This window comes from Diabrotica virgifera, chromosome 1 (assembly GCF_917563875.1).
Source record: "Diabrotica virgifera virgifera chromosome 1, PGI_DIABVI_V3a".
In the NCBI taxonomy this organism is placed as follows: domain Eukaryota; kingdom Metazoa; phylum Arthropoda; class Insecta; order Coleoptera; family Chrysomelidae; genus Diabrotica; species Diabrotica virgifera.
The window spans coordinates 293,156,105-293,177,009 of NC_065443.1; the positions used below are offsets into that span (position 1 = coordinate 293,156,105).

Below are 20,905 nucleotides of genomic sequence, written 5' to 3' on the forward strand. Positions count from 1 at the left end.
CTCAACAAACACAATATTCGGATGATTACTCAGAATAAAAGTTTGCTAGGGATTAATTTTGTTTTTAAATAAAATAATATAAACTGTTTTATAATTTGTAAATGTTTATTTTGTAGTAAATAAATCTAATAGATATTATTTTATTTACTTCTTGTTAATATGTATGATTTGTAATATCTGAATTTTTAGATACGTGTTTTAGTAAAAAATCACATTTTAAGTAAAATCAATAAAAAATAATAATCTCTTTATTTTGATATTTACTCATTAGTTACCATTTATATGCACCTAATGAAAGACACATACTTTGTTGAAATATCATTGTAGCTTACAATGATCTTCACTTAAAATTCTTAAAAAAAGTGGTATTGTAACTCAACCTAAATCAGGACCAGTAATGTTAACAAAAATGTGATACATGAAAGTGAAAAGCTGAGAAAAAGTTATAAAATATGGATTAAGAACATTACAAAAAATATAAAAGATGACGAATTAAAAAAATAAAATGTGGAAATTTCTTTAAATCGCTCTTCTGTAAACTAAGCAAAAGTGAATTTTTCATATCAGGTGTCGATATACATCTACAGAGCCAAGTGATAATAAATATGGTATATTCTAAGGAACTGCTACTTTACATTTTAATAAATCATTTATTAATTTAGATGAGTGAACTCTATTTTTAGAACCAAAAAATATATGATCTAAATCAATTTCCTCTCCACAATGCTCACATTTATCATTATCCAAAACCTGTATTTTAAATAAATGCTTTTCATAACATGTGTGCCCGAATTATACCCTAATACAGTCGGAAAAATAAAAGAATACCCATGAACGAACATAACGTGTGATCCAAAATTATTGTCACAATAGGTGGCTTTGAACGACAGAGACAGCTATACAGTACATGTATATTCTTAATTCAGATATACTTTCCAGTTTACGTCAACTTTGCAGTGTACGTCAACTTAACAAGAAAAGTTAGGTTATGTAGTTTGTTTGATTTTATTTATTATTGTTACTTATAATTTTGTTAATTCTTTTTACTTCGGATTAAAATTCTGTGTTAGGCTTTGACTGATTTTTTGTTTTATAATGTTAATCAAAATTAATTGATAAACCAATGATATAAATTCAGATTAAAACAAGACATACGTAATTTTTTCAATTCAGTTTATTGATGTCAATATACAAAGTATTTACATAAGTCAAAGTCTGTTAAAATGCATCATTGAAATACATTGGCAAGCTAACACTTAATAAGTAAAATCTATAAAAATTTTATCTCCTAGTCTAAATACTTAACACAAAGTTAGAATATTAGCATAAAAACACAAGAGCACACAGAACCTTTAAGAGAGCTGTAGGACTATCACAACAGGGTAGCCCCGAGATATTCCTCCTGAGAATAGTAAGCACCCACCAAAAGAAGTTCCTTGATTTTTATTTTGTATGTATCTAAGGGCAGTTCACGAATTATTAGGGGTAATTTATTAAAGAAACTTTTGCATGGCTAGCTTTGATCCCAATAATTGTGGATCGCTCGTTATAAAACACTCTGTATTTTCCTGTCACCGTGTCACACAAAAAATTGGCCAGCAAAAGTATATGTAATAATTGTTACATGTACTTGCACTGGACAATTTCCTTTGTGATACGGTTACAGGAAAATACAGCGTGTTTTATATGTTCGTTCATGGGTATTCTTTCATTTTTCTGACTGTAATGGAAGTTATGTGCTTCCTAGAAAAATGGGAAAGGCCAGATGGCAAAAGGTCAGATGGATGCCCAAGAAAGAGATGGAAGGACACAGTAGCCAGTGATCTACATAAAATGGGAGTACAGCAATGGGAAATATCTGCTCAGGACCTACAACAATGGAGGGTAATAGTAAATGTGGCCAAGACTCACATAGAGTTGTAGAGCCAAATGATGATGATGATGTGCTTCCTAGAAGCTATATAAGACTTGTACCAAGGAAATTTGGGAATATTGGGCTGAATTAACAAGTATCTATTTTGAATCTCAAAAGATTATTCCTTCTACTAGTAGTTCTACTCCCGAAGCATTGTTGACTTCCAAGGGATGATACTATCAGTAAATGTTATTTTATGTAGAATACAAAATAGAATATGTAAGTTATTTTTGATAAAATGTGGACCTTTTTGATAAAATGTCGTTTTTAAAATGACTGATTCAAATACTATAATTATTAAATGCAAGATTTTAAGCTAAGCTAGATATTAAGCTAATTTGCTCACCTTTTTCATTTATCTCTGCATCTTTTGAGTTATCATCCATTACATTTGGCTCAAGTTCCATTTCTTCGGTATGTACAATCTGATATTTTAAGGCATTTTCATTTACCTCAAATTTCAGATCATTATTGCATTGTTCTATCTTTATTTCCTTGGGCCTTACCCCTTTATCTATGTAATAAGGTTTTATTTGGTCTTCTAGCTCAGTAAATTCAAAAGATACATTTTCAGGTTCATTTTTAAATAAATCTGCCATATTTATAATTGTTTTGGAAAACCTGTGGGAAAAGGGGGCAGTAAAAACAAGGAATACCTAGGTATTATACCTACGTTCTTTGGTAAAAATAAGCTGAAATTTGAAATATTTATTATATATAACTTTCTACTCACTTTTAACGGGATCACTATAAAAATGTGGGATTCGGTATTTCAATGAATATTTTTTCTATAATTCTCAATGAAAAAATTTGAAATAATGTTTTGACATCAATTTTCAAATAAATTCTTTCATTTCCATCTTGATTGTGACAATTTTTTGTTGTAGTTTGGTGGATCGGTTGTTGTTGTTACGGTCCTGTAGGGATTCCAATGAACTGTCAGTGGTGGTCAGTGGATGGCTAAACTGACATGGCCATAGACATAGTTAAGGGGGGTGGTCATGGCGTATTTAATGTTTACATTGAATATTGACAAATTTGTAAAGAATATCCTGTTTGGTTTTGTTTTTTTGTTAATTGTGTAGCGAAATTTGTGAAATTGTGATAGCAAATTAAATATGAAGTGGTTTAAATATTGGATACGCCTATGGATGACAGTTTCGCCATCCAGCAGCCATATTATATCACGTGATTTGGAATGCCTTCTGGCTGTCGCTTGTCGTGTCGGTAATGTCAAATGTCACTATTCAACCAATGTTGCCATATTTCAAAATCTTTGTAATATTTGTCTTTGTCTTTGTCTTGCCATATTTCTACCAAGAGGAGTAAACTAAAAAGACAGATTCACACCCAAGGAAGTTACTGGAAGAGTCACCAAATTCATCTTCTTTTTTCGTTGAACATATCAGCTTTCGATGATAATCCATACATATTATATTATACTAACACATCGCTAAAGAGTTCTAAAAACAGCTGTTTTTATATAAAAGTAGACTAAAAATCTAAAAATTAACGGAATAATGCAGAAGATACAAAAAATCGCTGATATACTTAATTAACCTATAAAATGGGAGAAGTGCCAAAATTTCATAAATGTCATTAGTGTCAAAATTTAATAACAGTGGAGTAAACTTGCCTGCGGTTGGACCAATGGACCATGATAGTGTGACGTCAAAACGTCAAAATTTTTCCAAACACGTTGTGTCTAGGGTATACGCTACCGTGTACGCAAATAAAAAAGTTAGGTAGAATTAGCCATTTTAAACGTCATAACAAATATTTTTCTATCAAACAAACACTAAACATATCAAAATAGCGTGTATCACAATATACAGTCAGTGCCCACGCTAAATAGTCACTAGCTTGATGAAGTTTAACTTTTTTATTTGCTTACATTTTAGCGTGTACCTAGACACAACGTGTTTGGAAAACTTTTTTTGACGTTTTGACGTCACGACTATCACGGTCTATTAGAAACAAGCATTACGGCGCGGTAAATTTGAATCACTCCTCTTGGTTAAAAAACAAACAATAATAACCATGATACAAATAAAGTAGTAAGTAGATAAAGTATTTTCCCGTAGCTCAAAATACGTCCGAGTTCGCATATTGATTACGTAACTGGAGACCGGAAGTTGAATTTGAATTCTCGTTAAAGCTAAATGGGGTTTGTATGCAATATGTGATGAAATTATTCAATTAGCAAAATAACATTAAACTTTAATGTATTCGAAAAGAATTTAGTGTCGAAATTCCAGTCAAAATAACTGTCAAAGATAAAATATAAAATACAACCGCGAACAATTCAAAGTAATCGGACATTACGAACCATTACCTTGCCGGTTTCCAGTTACGTCACGACTTCCGGATGTGCAATATATTATCATGTTATTTATAGTTATCATGCTAATAACCACACTATTCAGCATAAAGCCGGATTTATCTTGGGGCGGGGTAGAACAATAGACGGCGCACGTCCCCGTTATCGCCCCGATCCATTATACGATAAACTAGAAAATGCTTTTCCATATCAGATGATTCTTCAACGTGTCCCGGAAGATAGCCGTGTCGTTCACGTCCCGGTCGTAATAAATTGAGCTTAAGACCTGCCCTGCTAAGAACCCCGTATCTCCAAAATTTTCAAAATTGAGATTTTTGCACCATATGAATAATTAAACTAAAAGGAGTAGTTCCCTGGGTTGGCTGTATACCATATAGTTAAAACCTCGTAACATGAAGTAAAACCACTTCTATGTAAAAGGTATATTTAATAAAATTTTAAAAATCCCAATGGATTATGTAAAATAGGTTCATTCAGAACGTTTTCGGACCTATCAGTCCATCATCAGTGAATTCGTGAATACTTGCTAACTAGCCCCAGAACCAAACAATGGTTGTACTTAAAATTCAAACTACATTATAGTATTGTGAAATTTGATAGGGTAAACGCCGATTATATAAGAATACCTCCGGGAACATAGTGAGACTCTAAACGAGAACCCTGACAACCATCTTGGGCCAACGAGGTCTATAATTATCATTTATATAACATATTCAGATAAAAAAAAAATAATGTGTGTGTACTTTGTACGCACCTAAGAAGTTATACTTCTAAATATGATTTCAATGAAATAAATATACTTTCGGACAGTTTATTTGTATTTTATTTAAAGATTAAATTAATTTTTACTTACAACTTTCCAAAAAATTTTATTAAAACAATACCAAAAATTAAAAAAAGATTAGAAAACACCTGGATTTGAACCAGGGACCTCTTGATCTCCAGCCCAACGCTCTACCACTGAGCTATACCCTTTTGTTTATATGGGCTACAAGATTTCTCAGACATAGTGACAAACATACGAAGTGATTTATAAAATACTTTAAATATTACTTATTATCTTAATCCCGAGGTAGACAAGTCCAAATACACAAACATTATAATAATAGTTATTTATGATATAAATGTTAAAAGCACAATTTTAAGGCATGTAGGTATGTGAAAGATTAGCTTCGCTCATTCTGCAATTCACATGAGTGCCTTAAAAATGTACTTTTTAACACCTATATCATACAATATTTTTTCTACAAACGTCTTATATATCAACAATTATAATTTATTCATTCTCAATTACAGGACGATACCTACAAAAACTTTTAATTGAACTTGACGCTGACATTCCATTTTTATATTTTTCTTGACATTAGGGAGTTTTTGTTGCTACGTAACGTAACGCATCTCCGTATACGTAAAGCAACTAACGTGTCGTAGAGGATGAATGTTAAAATAGGTAGTTTTTGTAACTGCCTTAAGAGGATCGGTACGTATTTTCGGCTGCAATGCTATTCAAATGGGGATTCATTTTTTTCGAATCCTGAGAAAACTAATAAGTATTTTTGAAAAATTTAAACGCAGAATGAAAGATTACGTTATTAGCGAGGGCCGAAAGTCCCTGAGAACTTCTATAATGTTTATTTTAATAAGTTACAGGGGTGAAAAAACTAAGAGAAAATTTAGTGTGATTTTTAATTTCAAGTATCTCATTCAAAATAAACTTTTTATTTATTCTAAGGGACTTTCGGCCCTCGGTAATAATTTTGTCTTTCATTCTGCGTTTAAATTTTTCAAAAATATTTATTGGTTTTTTCAGGATTTGAAAAAAATGAACACAATGCCGTGGTAATATTTTCCAAATCTGTCTTTGTCTTACAACGCACTCAACCGAATATAATATTGGGTGCGTTCGGACGACCACAGCGGCTGGACAGCTGAGCCAGCAGTAGCTGTCAAACGTCACCGCTGGAAGTCAGCCGCTGAGAGATTTATAATGTCCACTTTACATCAACAATAAATTGAATAATAAATTGACAAAGTTATTCAAGGCCAAATTTGACGAGTACAAAATGTATGTTTGTAAAAGAAAATGAAGGAATTTGATGAAATAGAACAATTGGATATGTTTTATTTTGTCAAATTTCTTTATTTTCTTTTTATTCACGGCAAAATTGGATGTAGAATTGTGTTTTGTATAATTCAAATTTGACCTTGAATAACTTGTTGTCAATTTCTTGTCCAATTATTGGGTGCATTCAGCAGACTCAATCGATGACTAATCGCTTAGTGATTTTCTGCTGAATGCCACATAAATTGTCGATTAGTTATCATTCGATGACTTATCGGTCGCCATTTTAAACATCGGTTTTGAAATATGATTTCTTAGCAAATCAAAATAAGATTGACGTATGACGTGTGTCTAACACGTATATTTTAAGTTATGTATCTTAAAAAACATGAATTGAAGGCAAGGAAGGCTGAAAGGCATATAAATCACCCTGATAAATATGTGAGCTGCTTTGTTGGATTATTCGTATGTACCTATTAGGTTTACCTATGTCGCAAGAAATTCAAGAATTTGAAACTATGTATGAATTAAATGGGGTTATTTATAAATTACCATTTCATAATAATTTTTATTTCTGTTCTTGGGGTGTCTTTCACGTATTTGCAAATCATTTTGAAAAATGTGACAGTTGTCATAACCTATTTCGTATGTACATGAAAGTATACCATTCAGCAGAATCGTTAGCGATTACACATCGCTAAGTAATCGATTAGTCATCGCAGTTTTCTGCTGAATGCAGCCATTGTTGATGTAAAGTGGACTCAAGCTTTCCCTATCACGGCTGGATGCAACCACTCAGCCGATTTCTGCTGGCAGCCAGCCGCTATGGTCGTCCGAACGCACCCATTGTCAGCATTTGTCAGTCAGACACTGACAATCAGTGACAATTTTAAATATTTGACATTGCATCGGGAATATTTTGAGAAATTGATTAAATATTATTGATATATAGTGTATTTGATAAATAATTGATTTAAGACGTGAACTTAATAAAAAGTTATTTATTGTGTATTATTTGTGGAAGATCCAAGCAGAGAATACATCAGATATATCCTGTGATCCCAAGTATTTTGTTGTTAGAGATGTTCAAAATTGTAAGCGTTCCAAAATAACATATTATATCACTTTAACACTTTTCCTCTTTTCTCGATTGATTATTAGTTTTTGTTGTACAAATAAATTATTACAATCACTGAAAACATAGTTAGTGAAAAAATTATCACATTTATTAACTGAATTAATAATTTGCAATTATAAAAATAACAGTTATCCAAGAACATTCAAAAGCCATCTCTTTAAATTAATTATGACATTTTCAAGTAGAATGACATTCTAGTAATGTTTACATATCCACACCAGTGTGAATTTTACTACACGTAATTTGCCGTGTAAAGACAGAAAAAGTAGGGATACACGTAAAATATTTGCGAATTATGTACCCATAGCCTTAACGTAACGTAAAGCAAATCGTAAAGTCATTTTTAAATTCCGTTGATATTAAAAAAATAAAACAATGTTCACACAATATACAATTAATATACAACTGTAAAAAAGATAAATGAATGATGATGTTGTGCAGCTAAATCTGCTAGTTCATTGCATAACAAAAGACACTTTTTTCTTCTTTGTGCATAAGAACTTGGTGGTCGATACCCTTTTGCTTGTGTGGTCAATGATATAGACATCATTAGATCTACTTGGTAACTCATATTCTGTCGATTCGTTTTCTTCAATCAAAGACGTTAATGTTCGTTGGTTATTTTTATAATAGTCCATTGTCCATCCCTGATTTACGATCATTTTATTAAAAAGCTCTAATTGCAAATGTCGTCTCAATGCAAAAATATGCTTGCAAGGTAAAATCATTGAATCATAGATTATACAGTTGCACGAAGAAACAGAAGTATTTGTGGAACCCTGAGTATCGGTAATAATGTAATCACCGTCTGCAAAAATTGTAATATCTCTGATTTGTTTAGAATTACGAATTTCTCTTAAAACATGCTTCGAGGCTTCACGTGTGAGCAATGTAAAATATTTTTTTTTCATCAGAATCTTCCGGAAACATATCGACGGGTTTCTTTAAAATACCATAAACTGCCTTATGATCCCTCTCTGTCTCGTCCTCTTAATTTTACAGCTTGCAACAGTACGTACATCTCGTTTCCAAAACGTGGTAAATGTACTTTCTCCAAGTTCCGAGATATCGGCAAATGAGGAAAATGTATCGTCAACTTTTAACATCATTGACATACCAATACTTAACCCAACTAAAAGTACCAATATTTAGAAAAAGAACGGACGCCCAATAATGACACTTACCAAGTCATTCAAGATTTCCAAATTGAAACTTATTATTCCCACAATCATTAACAATTAGGTATAAATATAACGCTTTATAACTATGTATTGAGACGGGCACTATAATAAAATTAGATAAGAGAATCGTCAACTCGTGCATTGACTCACCACGTTTATATATGCTGAACTGCAAGTAAAAGCGAACGGCAGCCGAAGAAAAATCCGTCAAACGCATCATACGAATGACGCCATAGCTGTTAACGGCATTATAGTGCAAGACCGTTTGCCGGCAGTTTAAGTACAGCGTAAAAAAAACCGTATTTTACATTTCTAAATATTTTATGAAAGAAAATAGTTTCCCCGTAAACGCCAAAAATGACTATTATGTTTAACTTAGTATAAACCTGGCATTTAACGCTTCATAGTAAAAACCTGGTATATGCTCAGCAGATACGGGTTTTTAACGTAGGATAAAATGATATGCCAGGTTTTTTCTAAGGAACAGATGTTGACTTTTGCTCATTTTTACAAAATAAAATTAATTTTTTTGTTTTATACTTATATTTAGAAACTTTGTGTTATAATGAACAATAAATAATGTAAATAACTCAACACCGACTTTAATTTTTTTCCTGTACATCAATTTACAAAAAATATATCAACAATTTCAATTTAATAGTTACGCCACTTTTACAATGAAGTGATTTACACATGTGTAGCTCATCTATCTCATAGCTACAACAACGACCAAAGCACTGTAATTACATATCGCGATACTCCGTAATTACATCCCCCGTTTGGCCATTATAGGGGAGTGCATATAGATTTTCACTTCGAAAAAAATCAAACAAGATAGAACTTTTTGTAATTTCATTAAGAAATTTTTAATAAACAACATATCAAAAAGTTCTACTCGAGAAGTGGGTGCTTCATTTTTTATTAAACAAATGAACTACGAAATTGGATGTTTTTTTGAATAACTCCGAAAATATGAATTTTAGAAAAAAAACTGACTTGACCATTGAAAAATTCAGAAAATTTTACAAAAAAACCTTATATAAAGAATTTTCTAAAATTAAATCTGTATCTTCTATAATTTTTAATTATAACGCTAAAGTCACCCTTCTCACATACATTGGCGCACTGTACACTAACGTACGGCGAAGTGTATGGTTGAGTTATTTGAATGTAATTCTTTAACTAGTGGATCAAATGAAATTTTAAAAATTGAACATGAAAGAAGAATAATTAATCTATCTTATGGCTATGATAGAAAGAAATACAATGTATGGGCATAAGTACGGTGTGGGCGGAAAGTGAGCCTTACATTAATTTTGTTTAAAAATGATTTAAAAATGTGTAACTAATACAATTTTTCTCATAAAACTCTCAGTTTTGCACAACTTACCTTTCAAGCATCTTGCTAAATGATGTTCTATTCAAAAAGAAAATCTCAAAAATTTAATTGAAATGATATGAAGTCTCAAAAAATGTAATTTTTGAAATCTTCGTAGTTTTATAGAATTACCACCACTTTAAGACGGTATTACTCAAGTTTGAACAGATATAGGTATTACAGTTTTATAAGTGCTTTTTTAAAGCTTATGATGTAATCTCTAAAATGCACTAAATAATTTTACTTTAGAAATGAAATAGACTATTTCTTTTTAAGAAAATTAAGAAAGATAACAAAAATGTAATACAAAAACCGAAAATTACCAGCTAAAAAAATGTTTGTACAAAGTGATCAAAACTTTTTTCTGTAAAACTTACCTAAATTACATTTAATAATAAGCTTCAACAATAATAAATGTTCAGCAAAAAAAATTTTTTTAGCTCTTGTACAGTATGAATGCGTAACTTGGAACCTATTGATAACTTTTTTATTATCAGTTTTACGAAAACAAGTTATTCTTTATAAAATACTCTACATCGTATATAATTTAAGATGCAATCATCAAATATCAAATTTAATTAATGTTATACGAGGTATGTCAAAAAATATGAATTTCATTCAAGAGTAAAGTACCATTATGTTTCACAATATCGAAAATTGTTATTAAGAAAAGTTGTTTGGAATTAAAAAATTTGTTTTAGTGTTCAATTGCATCCTTCTAAATAAAATATTGTGAATAATAAGGGCACTTAACTCTTAGAAAAATTCATATTTTTTACATACCTCGTATAAAATAAAAAAGTTTGATGTCTGATGGTTGTATCTTAGATTTTAGACCAGGGAGAGCATTTTATGAAAAATAACTATTTTTCGTAAAAGTGATAATAAAATAGTTATCATAATTGTAATAAAATGATGATGAATATCCGGAATTTGAGAAAAAATTAAATTTTTTTTTTCGATTAGAATGATGTAATTGTATATTTAGACATAGTTTCTAATTTCAAAGAACTTTTCATAATAGCATTTTTTGATATGCTGGAATATAAAGGTACTTTACTCTTTAAAGAAATTCATATTTTCATAACATTTCATTTGAAATATTCATAACGAAATTTATATTTTTGATAAAATTTGATATCTGATGGATGAGTTTTAGATTTTTTACTATTCAGAGCATTTCATTAAGGGGGGGGGGTATGGTTTGAAATCAACATATCAAGCACATTTTTGTGAATTTTTTTCGAAGCTTTGGTACAAATATTTTATTTTTAAATTAAATAAGCATATTAAGTACAATTCAAAGAATGCTTAGAAAAAATCTTAATCCAAAATATTGGAAAATAAGCCATTGGTGACAAATTTTGACAGGCAGCTCACAAAATGATGGATTTTGCGGTGGACATCAGAACTCCTCACTCGATCATACGAAACAAAAAATTCAAAAAGATTTTATTAGCTTATGAGGTTTACGAGGTCACAACGTCGAGTTTTTTTTATTTTTATTGATTTTTTAATTTTTGGTATCACTCAGAAATCAAAAAAATGAAATTTTTGGTAAAAATTTTGTGAAAATCAACAGACTTATTATTGTTGAACAAAAAATAAGCAAAAAAAGAAAAATATCTCGACGTTGTTACCTCATGAAATGTCTAAAGAAAATATGTGCAAAATATCAGGTAGATCAGCCCAGTAGTTTTTTAGTTACAATATCCACCGCATTTGAAAAAGCAGTTTTGAGAAAAATGCGTTTAAAGTTTTGACAACTGCATCTTAATCTTCTTATTTGTCTGCCAAATCGTAAAGTGATGCATATTGGAATATGTTTTTTAAATCGAGGAGTAATCTACAAAAGAGAAGGCAAACAGTTGTTTAACGTTTCTCTCTACGCTCAAGGGTGCTGGCGCGAAGCCGCGGCAACGCGAGTCGAAGGTAGGCATATTCAACACCCTGTATCTCTGGTAATTTTACTCCGATTATTTTGAAATTTTCAGAGAGTATTCTTGGAAGTATGCACTTTTATTTGAAATAATAAAAAAAATTAAATATTTCAAACCATATCCCCCCCATAACTTTTTTTCGTAAAATTGATAATAAAAAAGTTTTCCATGTGGTTCCTAGCTACGCAGAGTCACTGTATAAGAGCTTGTGTATAATAATTTTCAAATTGCAATGCCATATTCGGATTCAGCATAATCAAAACCAAAATAGAAACATATTTGATCAAAGTAAAATGATGAATTTAACGATATTTTTAAAATTATTTACACAAAACAATTGGTATTGTTTAAACAATTAATAAACAATTAGCGGCCAAATCTGCGAGTAGAACTTTTTACTTTAACATGTATATAAACTAACAAAAAAAAGTTTTAGAAAAATATAAACTTGTTTGAATTTTTCCGAAACAATGCATGTTTTCGTTCTAATTGCACTCCCCTATTAGTTTGTCGCTCATCTGACCTCAGGTTAAGACTTTACTCCAGTGTGCACCTTCAAATGCGTTTTCAAACCACTTTTTTGACTAAACTTTTTCAAACAAATTTCACACGCGTACGGTTTTTCTTCAGTGTGTACTTTCAAATGTCTTTTCAAATTACTTGCTTTACCAAACTGCTTAAAACAAACTTCACACTTGTAAGGCGTTACTCCAGTGTGAATTTTTGTATGTTCATACAATGACAACCTCAGTCTGAACTGCTTAAAACAAATTTGACACTGGTAAGGCATTTCTCCAGTGTGGATATTGATATGTTCATTCAAAGAAGGCTTATGTCTGAACTGCTTAAAACAGATTTCACACTTGTAAGGCTTTTCTCCAGTGTGCACTCTCAAGTGCGTTTTCAAACTGCTTTTTTGACTGAACTGCCTCAAACAAATTTCACACTTGTAATGTTTTTCTTCAGAGTGTACTCTTAAATGTGTTTTCAAACTTCTTGTGCGATTAAACTGTTTAAAACAAATGTCACACTTGTACGGTGTTTCTAAAGTGTGATTTTCCGTATGTTCATCCAAAGAAAACTTATGTTTAAACTGCTTAAGACAAAGTTTACACTGATAAGCCTTGTCTTCACTGTGTACTTTCAAATGTGTTTTTAAATTAATTGTTTGACTAAACTGCTTAAAACAAATTTCACACTTATAGGGTTTCTCTTTAGTGTGAACTTTCAAATGGTTTTTTAAATTACTGGTATTACTAAACTGTTTAAAACAAATTTCACACTTGTAAGGTTTTTCTAAAGTGTGCACTCTCATATGTTTTTTCAGATTGCTTGTGGTAGTAATTTCTTTAAAACAAATTTCACAATTGTAAGGTTTTTTTCCGTCCTCAACTTTCATATTTTTATGTAATATGTTTCCTTCGGCGTGTTGACCAGTATATTTTCCTTTATGATATGAACTCAACGTTTCCATAACTTTCACTTTATTTTCCTCTTGGGGACAACCTAAAATACAAAACCAACTATAAACATTTTACTGAAACGGAAAATGATTGCTGAAATCCCTATAGCAATATACAAAATGAAGTACCCTAACAACACAAAACATTCCAGGAATGTACTATCAAAGTTCTATTAATGTTTGAATGTACTGGACATTCAAGGAACATTCGGTGAATATCTGATTAAGTTATTCGTGGAATGTTACCACAAGACATTCTATGAACATACGAGTACTACCAATGTCCTATATTTTAAGAGAGGCCATTTACTATTCAATTTGCATTCATTTTCAAATTTGCTGCGCGTGTATATGTATTTAGGCAATCCAAACCACGTGACTTCTGGAAACCCCAGATGTTTGGAGAAAGGTAGGGCAAACAATTTTTATCAATGTTCATTTTTCTCTGATATTTATCAATATTGATGAATTTTGCAAGCAATAACATTATTTCTTTTATTGTTTTAGATATTTATTGAAGCTGAAAATAATTGGGGATTTAGATCCGTGTACAATTCAGTCAGAATTGGATTTTACCAAAAAGTGCATTCCACCAAATTACTATTATAGATATTATAGATGAAAGCATACAAAAGCCTTCAGGCATATAAATATTTTACAGCTGGATTTGTTTTTAAAGTTTCTAGTAAAGTTGGAAGTCACAAGCAACAACTTCGTAAGTACCTACAAGAATATTGAGGAAATCCAGCTCCTGGATACTACTGGGCAAACTAGAAGATTGAAGAGGACAAAGCCTTTTGAACTAGTTTGAGTGATAGTGAAAAGCAGAGCATAATGCTTATGTGTGCCTGTGTATGTTAGAATAGTGCGGTTAGAAAAGCAGAGCATAGTGCTTGTGTGCCTGTTAGATTAGATAAGAGACGCTATGGGGTAAGCTCTTCATTTTAAGGAACAGTAGTAATTTAGGTTAAATTAAAATTGCTCATTGGTCAGAGTTATGACCAGATTGTAATTCTAATGTACAATTCAATATAATGAATCGTCATCGTAGTGATGATTATGGAAAAAAATATATGACAAGATTTTGTGCAATAAAAATGTTTATATTTATCAAGGATGTATTATTTGGTATGGCTACATATACAGTCGGAAAAATGAAAGAATACCCATGAATGAACATATAAAACACGCTGTATTTTCCTGTCACCGTGTCACAAAGAAAATTGTCCAGTGCAAGTAACAATAATTATTACATGAACTTGCGTAGACCAGTTTTTTGTGTGACACGGTGACAGGAAAATACAGCGTGTTTTATATGTTCGTTCATGGGTATTCTTTCATTTTTCCTACTGTACTTCTGGTATATCGTCGGTGATGTGATAATACCTCCTATCTGCTTTTTCATGAATTTTGTAGGAGACGAAAAACTGTTTGGGCCATCTCGTGTTTTCATATATTTTTTGATTTGTTTTGTAGTAAATTCAACTATCTATTTACTACAAAACAAGTCAAAACTTACGTATGAAAACAGGAGGTGACCGTAAAAAATGTTTTTCGTCTCCTGCAAAACTCATGAAAAAACATATAGGAGGTATTGTCACATCACTGACGATATATTTCAGAGAATGTCTAAAAAATATACTTTGAATGTCCTAAGAACATTCATGGAATGTTTCAACAAGACATTCAGTCTAAACAATATACTGTGAATGTTCAAAGAACATTCGTAGACATTCATGGATTGTTCCAACAAGACATTCAAGGAATGTTTAAAATGCTGACACAGCACTTTCCTGGGACGTTCGTGTGCTTTTGGGGACATTCCAGGAATGTTTTCAATGTCCTGTGTGTACCTTCTAGGAACATTCCTGGAACGTTTTGTGTTATTAGGGTAGACTATAGATGGATCCACGTCCAGCAAGTTAGCAGAACAAGGTCAGCAGAACACGTTTATCATTATATATCATAATTAAGTGTAAATAAAATGCAAATTTAACGTTCCAAGAAAAAATTTATTGCTCTTTTTTTTAAGTTATGACATGTTCTGCCAACTAGTTTTCAAGCTAACAACAGTAGTTCAAAAATTGATAAAATCATTTATAATTGAATACCAGAGTATTCACTGAATTAAATACAGGTTTATTGTTCCAAGAAAAAATTAATTTATTGCTCGTTTTTTAACAAAGTTATCGCATGTTCTGCCAACTTGATTTGAAGCTAGCATAACAGTAGTTCAAAATTGAGAAACCATTTATAATTGAATACCAGAGTATTCACGGAATTAAATGCAAAATTTAATGTTCCAAGAAAAAAATTTATTGCTCTTTTTTTAAAAAAAGTTACGCATGTTCTACTGGAAACTGGAAACAGGTGGCGCAAAATAGACAACACTGGTTTGAATTGGGGGAGGCCTATATGTCCAAAGTTGGATTACTGAAGACTGAAGAAGAAGATCGCATGTTCTTCCAACTTGATTTGAAGCTAGCAGAACAGTATTCTCTATTCGTTTTGAAGATGCAGTAGAAATCAACACAGCAGACGACCTTGAACGTTACGAGGAGCACTTTCAAATCATGATTTACAATGGGTGCGTTCACCAGACCAGTGAACCTGAATTAAGGAGGCCGTTGTACCCCCCTGGCGACAGGACTAAATAACAAAACCGATAGAGAGATATTGCAAATTTAATACAGCCTACGTTGCACTATTTACACCGCGCTATTTTGACAGAATTGACATTTCTGACGTTTCATAAATGCAGATATTGCTCAACATTTTGGTTGCGGTATTTTACGGCTCGATTAAGATTAGTTGTTAGTTGTTTATCTAATTTGTACTCAAAATTCAGAATTTAATTTAGATGGAAGAAAGGTTTGTATTTTCTTCCAAATATCGAGCAAGAGAAACAAATGATCATTGAATCCTTGATCCTCTTCATGTTTTCCTGATCTAACGTAAAATTTTCTGGAGAAGTCAATGGATTTTGACAAAAAACTTGTTTTAATAAACACAAATCGTCATCAGACGTAAATCAAATTCGTTTGATCAGAGCGGTATTGCTCATTGAGCAATAGAGAGATATTGCCGAGTCTTTTTTGCACTTGCTGTATTACAGCACACGTTATTTTGACAGTAGAGCATGCGCAGATGTGATATCTGGCTTACGCTGCGTTATTGGAAATACGGCCTGCCGTTATTAGGGGAGTCGTTACGCTGTGCGGTATTCGTTGCGCTATTTTGTTTTCAGGTTATGTTTGTTGTTTATATTTCATTTAAACCAAATTTATTCGTAATAATTTGCTAAAATGGCTACCTCAGACAGTAGCAAACGAATTAGATTTACGTCTGATGACGATTTGTGTTTATTAAAACAAGTTTTATGTTAAAATCCATCGACTTCTCCAGAAAATTGGACGTTAGTTCAGGAAAACATGAAGAGTGCAACAGGAAAATCTTTTATTTATAAGAACATTACTCGATATTTGGAAGAAAATACAAACCTTTCTTCCATCTAAATTAAATTCTGGATTTTGAGTGCAAATTAGATAAACAACTAATCTTAATCGAGGCGTAAAATACCGCAACCAAAATGTTGAGCAATATCTGCATTTATGAAACGTCTGAGAAATGTCAATTCAGTCAAAATAGCACGGTGTAAATAGCGCAACGTAGGCTGTGTTAAATTTGCAATATCTCTCTATTATAAAAAGTACTTTTTAGGTCCGCTTGCCACTATGCTAAATTTAGTACTGAAATTAGTACTAAAAATATTGTATCTACAAATTAGATGCGCGCGCTGATTTAGTACTAAAAATTAAAACATGTTCTAATTTCTTGTACTAAAATTGACACAATATTAAAAAGTGAGGATATTGTATATTACTTTTGTTTTGTTTATACATAATAGAAGTGTATCGTTTTTTTTTTCTTAATTGCTAGCATCATTGTAATTACAGCTGCTGCACATAATTTCAGCTTTCGCTTCCTGTTATTGTTCGCATTCATTATTTGCCTCTTTAGCTCTTTATTTTGTTTACTCAAAAATAGGATTAGAAAGGTATAAAATACTTCTTCAACATCAATATTATCAATATAAAATTAGTAGAGCGCATGCCTACATACTGATTATAATTCGGATAGTTGCAAACACAAACTTGGCACAAACTGACTTTTTCATACTAAATCAACTCGCGCAACTAACCAATATTTTTAGTACTGAAATCAGTACTGAAATTAGTATAATGGCAAACGGGTCTTAGACTGTAATTTTTGGAATTTTAAGCATGTTATCGTTAAATCGTTTATCGTTAAATTATTTTATATTCTTGCCTATAAATAATAAAAAGGTTTTAAGTATTATAAAAAAGTTCTTTTTTATAAAAGTGTAATTATTTATTAAATAAATTTTGTGTTTTCTGTTTTTGTATTTTTTTATATGTAAAGAATACTGTTGTTTCATCTCATAATTTTGTATATATACTCTTGGCCAAAAAAATCGGGACACCTTAAAAATGGGCCATTTTTGTTGTGTCGAATCACGGTTCTTAGACATTACTACGGTTGCCTAAATCGACTAACCAATGAACATTAAGGGTGAGATTACGTCACGAGAGTTTACTGTCATTTGAATCGTAATATGATTTTTTTCGAATCCTGAGAAAATCAAGTATTTTAGAAAAATTTAAACGCAGGATGCAAGATTACATTATTACCGAGGGCGGAAAGCCCCTTAGAATAAACAAGCAGATTCTATTGAATGAAATATTTGAAATTAAATATCACACTTCTCTTTTATTTTCAGCCCTGTAACTTGTTAAAATATACATTATAGAAGTTTTCAGGGACTTTCAGCCCTCGGTAATAATGTAGTCTTTCATTCTGAGTTTAAATTTTTCAAAAATATTTATTAGTTTTCTCAGGATTCGAAAAAAATGAATACAATTAAAACAAATTGAGAATTTTGACATGCGTCAAAATTTTGCATTAACTCAATGTAAAATTCTGAACTGTTGAATTCCAGCTTCCATAATAATTATTGTACATCAAAAGACATTAGAAACTATTTGTAGAGGATTGGAATCTGTATTGGAAATAACTGTTAAAATTGGTCTACGTAATTAAACATATTCCAAAATTTTGTTAAAATGTAATACATTTTAGTTTTCAGCCCAAACTTAGGCCACACACAATGCAATAATGTTCACATTTTTGAACTGTCAATATTTTTATTTTATCATCTATTGTTTAAAAACAATACAGTTGATAAGATACCCTCAGTTGCGGAGAAAGGATTAATAATAAAGATTTTTTTATTCAGTCAATGGTGTGAGCACTGTCAGTTAAATAGTAACGTGTGGCCTTACTTTTACACGCATACCTATAGTGGCAAATGTATCATATTTTTCAAAATTTTGGAATGCATTTAAATCGTAGAACAATTTTAACTTTTGATTTTAATACAGATTTTAATTCTCTACAAGTATTCTCTCATGACTTTTGATGTAAAATAATTAGGGAAGCAGGAATTCAACAATCCAGAATTTTACATTGAGTTTCCTATGGCCCTTTTTACGATTCACCACCCGGTATAAAATAAAATGTGTACTATTTGTCTAATTATTTCATAATAACACAAATAACACACATTCAATGATCGAAAATCATTTAAAAATATGGGAATGTAAACTCTTGTGACGTAAAGTCAAAAATATAAGTCTCCCCACCACCGTCGGACAAGGCAACCGTAATAATGTCTAAGAACCGTGGTGTCGAATCTCCTAAACCTGTTGTCCGATTTTAGTTATTTTTTTAGTATGTTATAGCTGTTGTGTATAACGGAACCCACCTTGCGAGTCGTGACAGATGACAGATGTCGAGGATGAAAGGCAGAAAAGCGCGCTTTCTTCTTAGTTTTTAGAGGTCTGTTCGTACAGACAAATTTCCAACCGGTTGGCAATTCCGCACTGCGCAGGTGTGATTGGAAACTGTAAGAAACTAGTTGCAAATTTTGATGCTCTGCGAACGGATTACAAATTTATTATCTTATTATGTTAGTTTTAAATCTTGTTTGAATAGTCCACAAGTAAATTGTTGAGAAAAAAGACCGAAAATGAGGAACGTATTTAATATACAAATTATACATTATTTTAAATAGGTATTTACTTACGTCCATGTTGTACTATTTATTTATTTATGTTCAAAAATACAAACTACACAAAACAAAAAATACAGATTATAACCTTCAACTTCACTTGAAAATATTTATGGTTGGGGATTTGGATTTGATCTTGACGTATGTTTGATTCAACGAATTCAAACTGGGCAAGTCTCTGATTCAAAATAAGCAGACAATCTGCAAATTCTTCTGACTGTCACCAACTAATCCACAACTTCAAAATGTTCGCTCTGCGAACAGATGATTTTAAATCACTGACAGTTACTTGTTGTTGTGCGAACGCTAATATTGAAACACGCATGCGTCGTGCAGTTGCTGATAGTCAGTGATAGTTTCTGATTCCTGTACGAACAGACCTTAGGTTAAGAACCATGTATCTCTTGTGGTCTAAAATAAAGTCAATTTCATCATAGTACGCTATTTAATTCAATACATATCATATTGGCGACGATTCGGAAAGAACACCACGTTGGTATAAGTCATTGCAAATTTTGTGTTCAGGGCAGTAGTCAATATGCCAAAGTTCGATGAGTTTAAAGGGCTATTTATAAACTCGACGTTGACGTTAACGTTGCCGTTCGACGGTGACCTTGACGGCCGACGTTCTGAGGTGCATTTATAAACTTTCGTTGACGGTGCCGTTGCAGTTAGCCGTAATGTCATGTCACATTTCTTATTTCTCTCTAACCTTACATTTTTTATTTTTTGGAATTTGAAATGGTTTTAGCAGTTTTAGAAACTTGAATTTTTGAAGTTTATTAGAAATAGTTGGAGGAAGATTGTTGCAAAAAGGGTCCTATATCCTGTTAGAGATAGTTTATGTGAATTTTTTTATCTAACAAGAATCATATACCTACAGAGAATATTTTTAAAATAAATATCAACAATATTGTGATGAAATTAGTAGTGTACATAATTTTTGTATGCATGAAATTGAAAATATGTTGGTATGCACTGTTCAGATCAACCAAATGGATTTATGGAGAATTAATAGACCATGGATCAACAGAATCATTTATACATTGCATCATAGTATAATCATACATTATATATTTTTCTTCTTCTGGCAATGCTGTACACAGATTATTTTAAAAATAAATATATCAAATAAATTTTGGGTAGTTTCTTATTGCTACTTTCAATATTAATATAATGTATATGCCTTTTGTAAGAGAAAATTGTGAGTTCCTTTATATCATAACGTTTTGGCTTTCTGTTCCTCAGGTAGGACTGGGTTAGTAGTCACCCTGAGAAGCAAGGTCTTCTGACATTGTTATCACAAATGGTAACATTGCTCCAGTAGTGATCCTTTC

At 31.4% G+C, this 20,905-nt stretch overlaps 2 protein-coding genes across 4 annotated transcripts in view; both read right to left on the minus strand.

Moving 5' to 3' along the window:
• Positions 1-3,091, minus strand: part of LOC114328936 (zinc finger protein Xfin-like) — a 129,883-nt gene extending 126,792 nt beyond the window's left edge. For all 3 annotated transcript variants that reach the window (XM_050651652.1, XM_050651641.1, XM_050651638.1), the window contains exons 1-2: positions 2,649-3,091; positions 2,262-2,536 (exon numbers count right to left, since the gene is read on the minus strand). In XM_050651652.1, coding sequence (XP_050507609.1) covers positions 2,262-2,514 — 253 coding nt within the window. In that variant the 5' untranslated portion in view covers positions 2,515-2,536; positions 2,649-3,091. The remainder of the gene's footprint in view (positions 1-2,261; positions 2,537-2,648) is intronic.
• A 9,219-nt stretch (positions 3,092-12,310) lies between these two features.
• The window catches only part of LOC126885207 (zinc finger protein 664-like), a 92,366-nt gene continuing 83,771 nt past the window's right edge, over positions 12,311-20,905 (minus strand). The window contains exon 3 of the mRNA XM_050651693.1: positions 12,311-13,461. Within this exon, the coding sequence (XP_050507650.1) occupies positions 12,485-13,461 (977 nt within the window). The 3' untranslated portion in view covers positions 12,311-12,484. The remainder of the gene's footprint in view (positions 13,462-20,905) is intronic.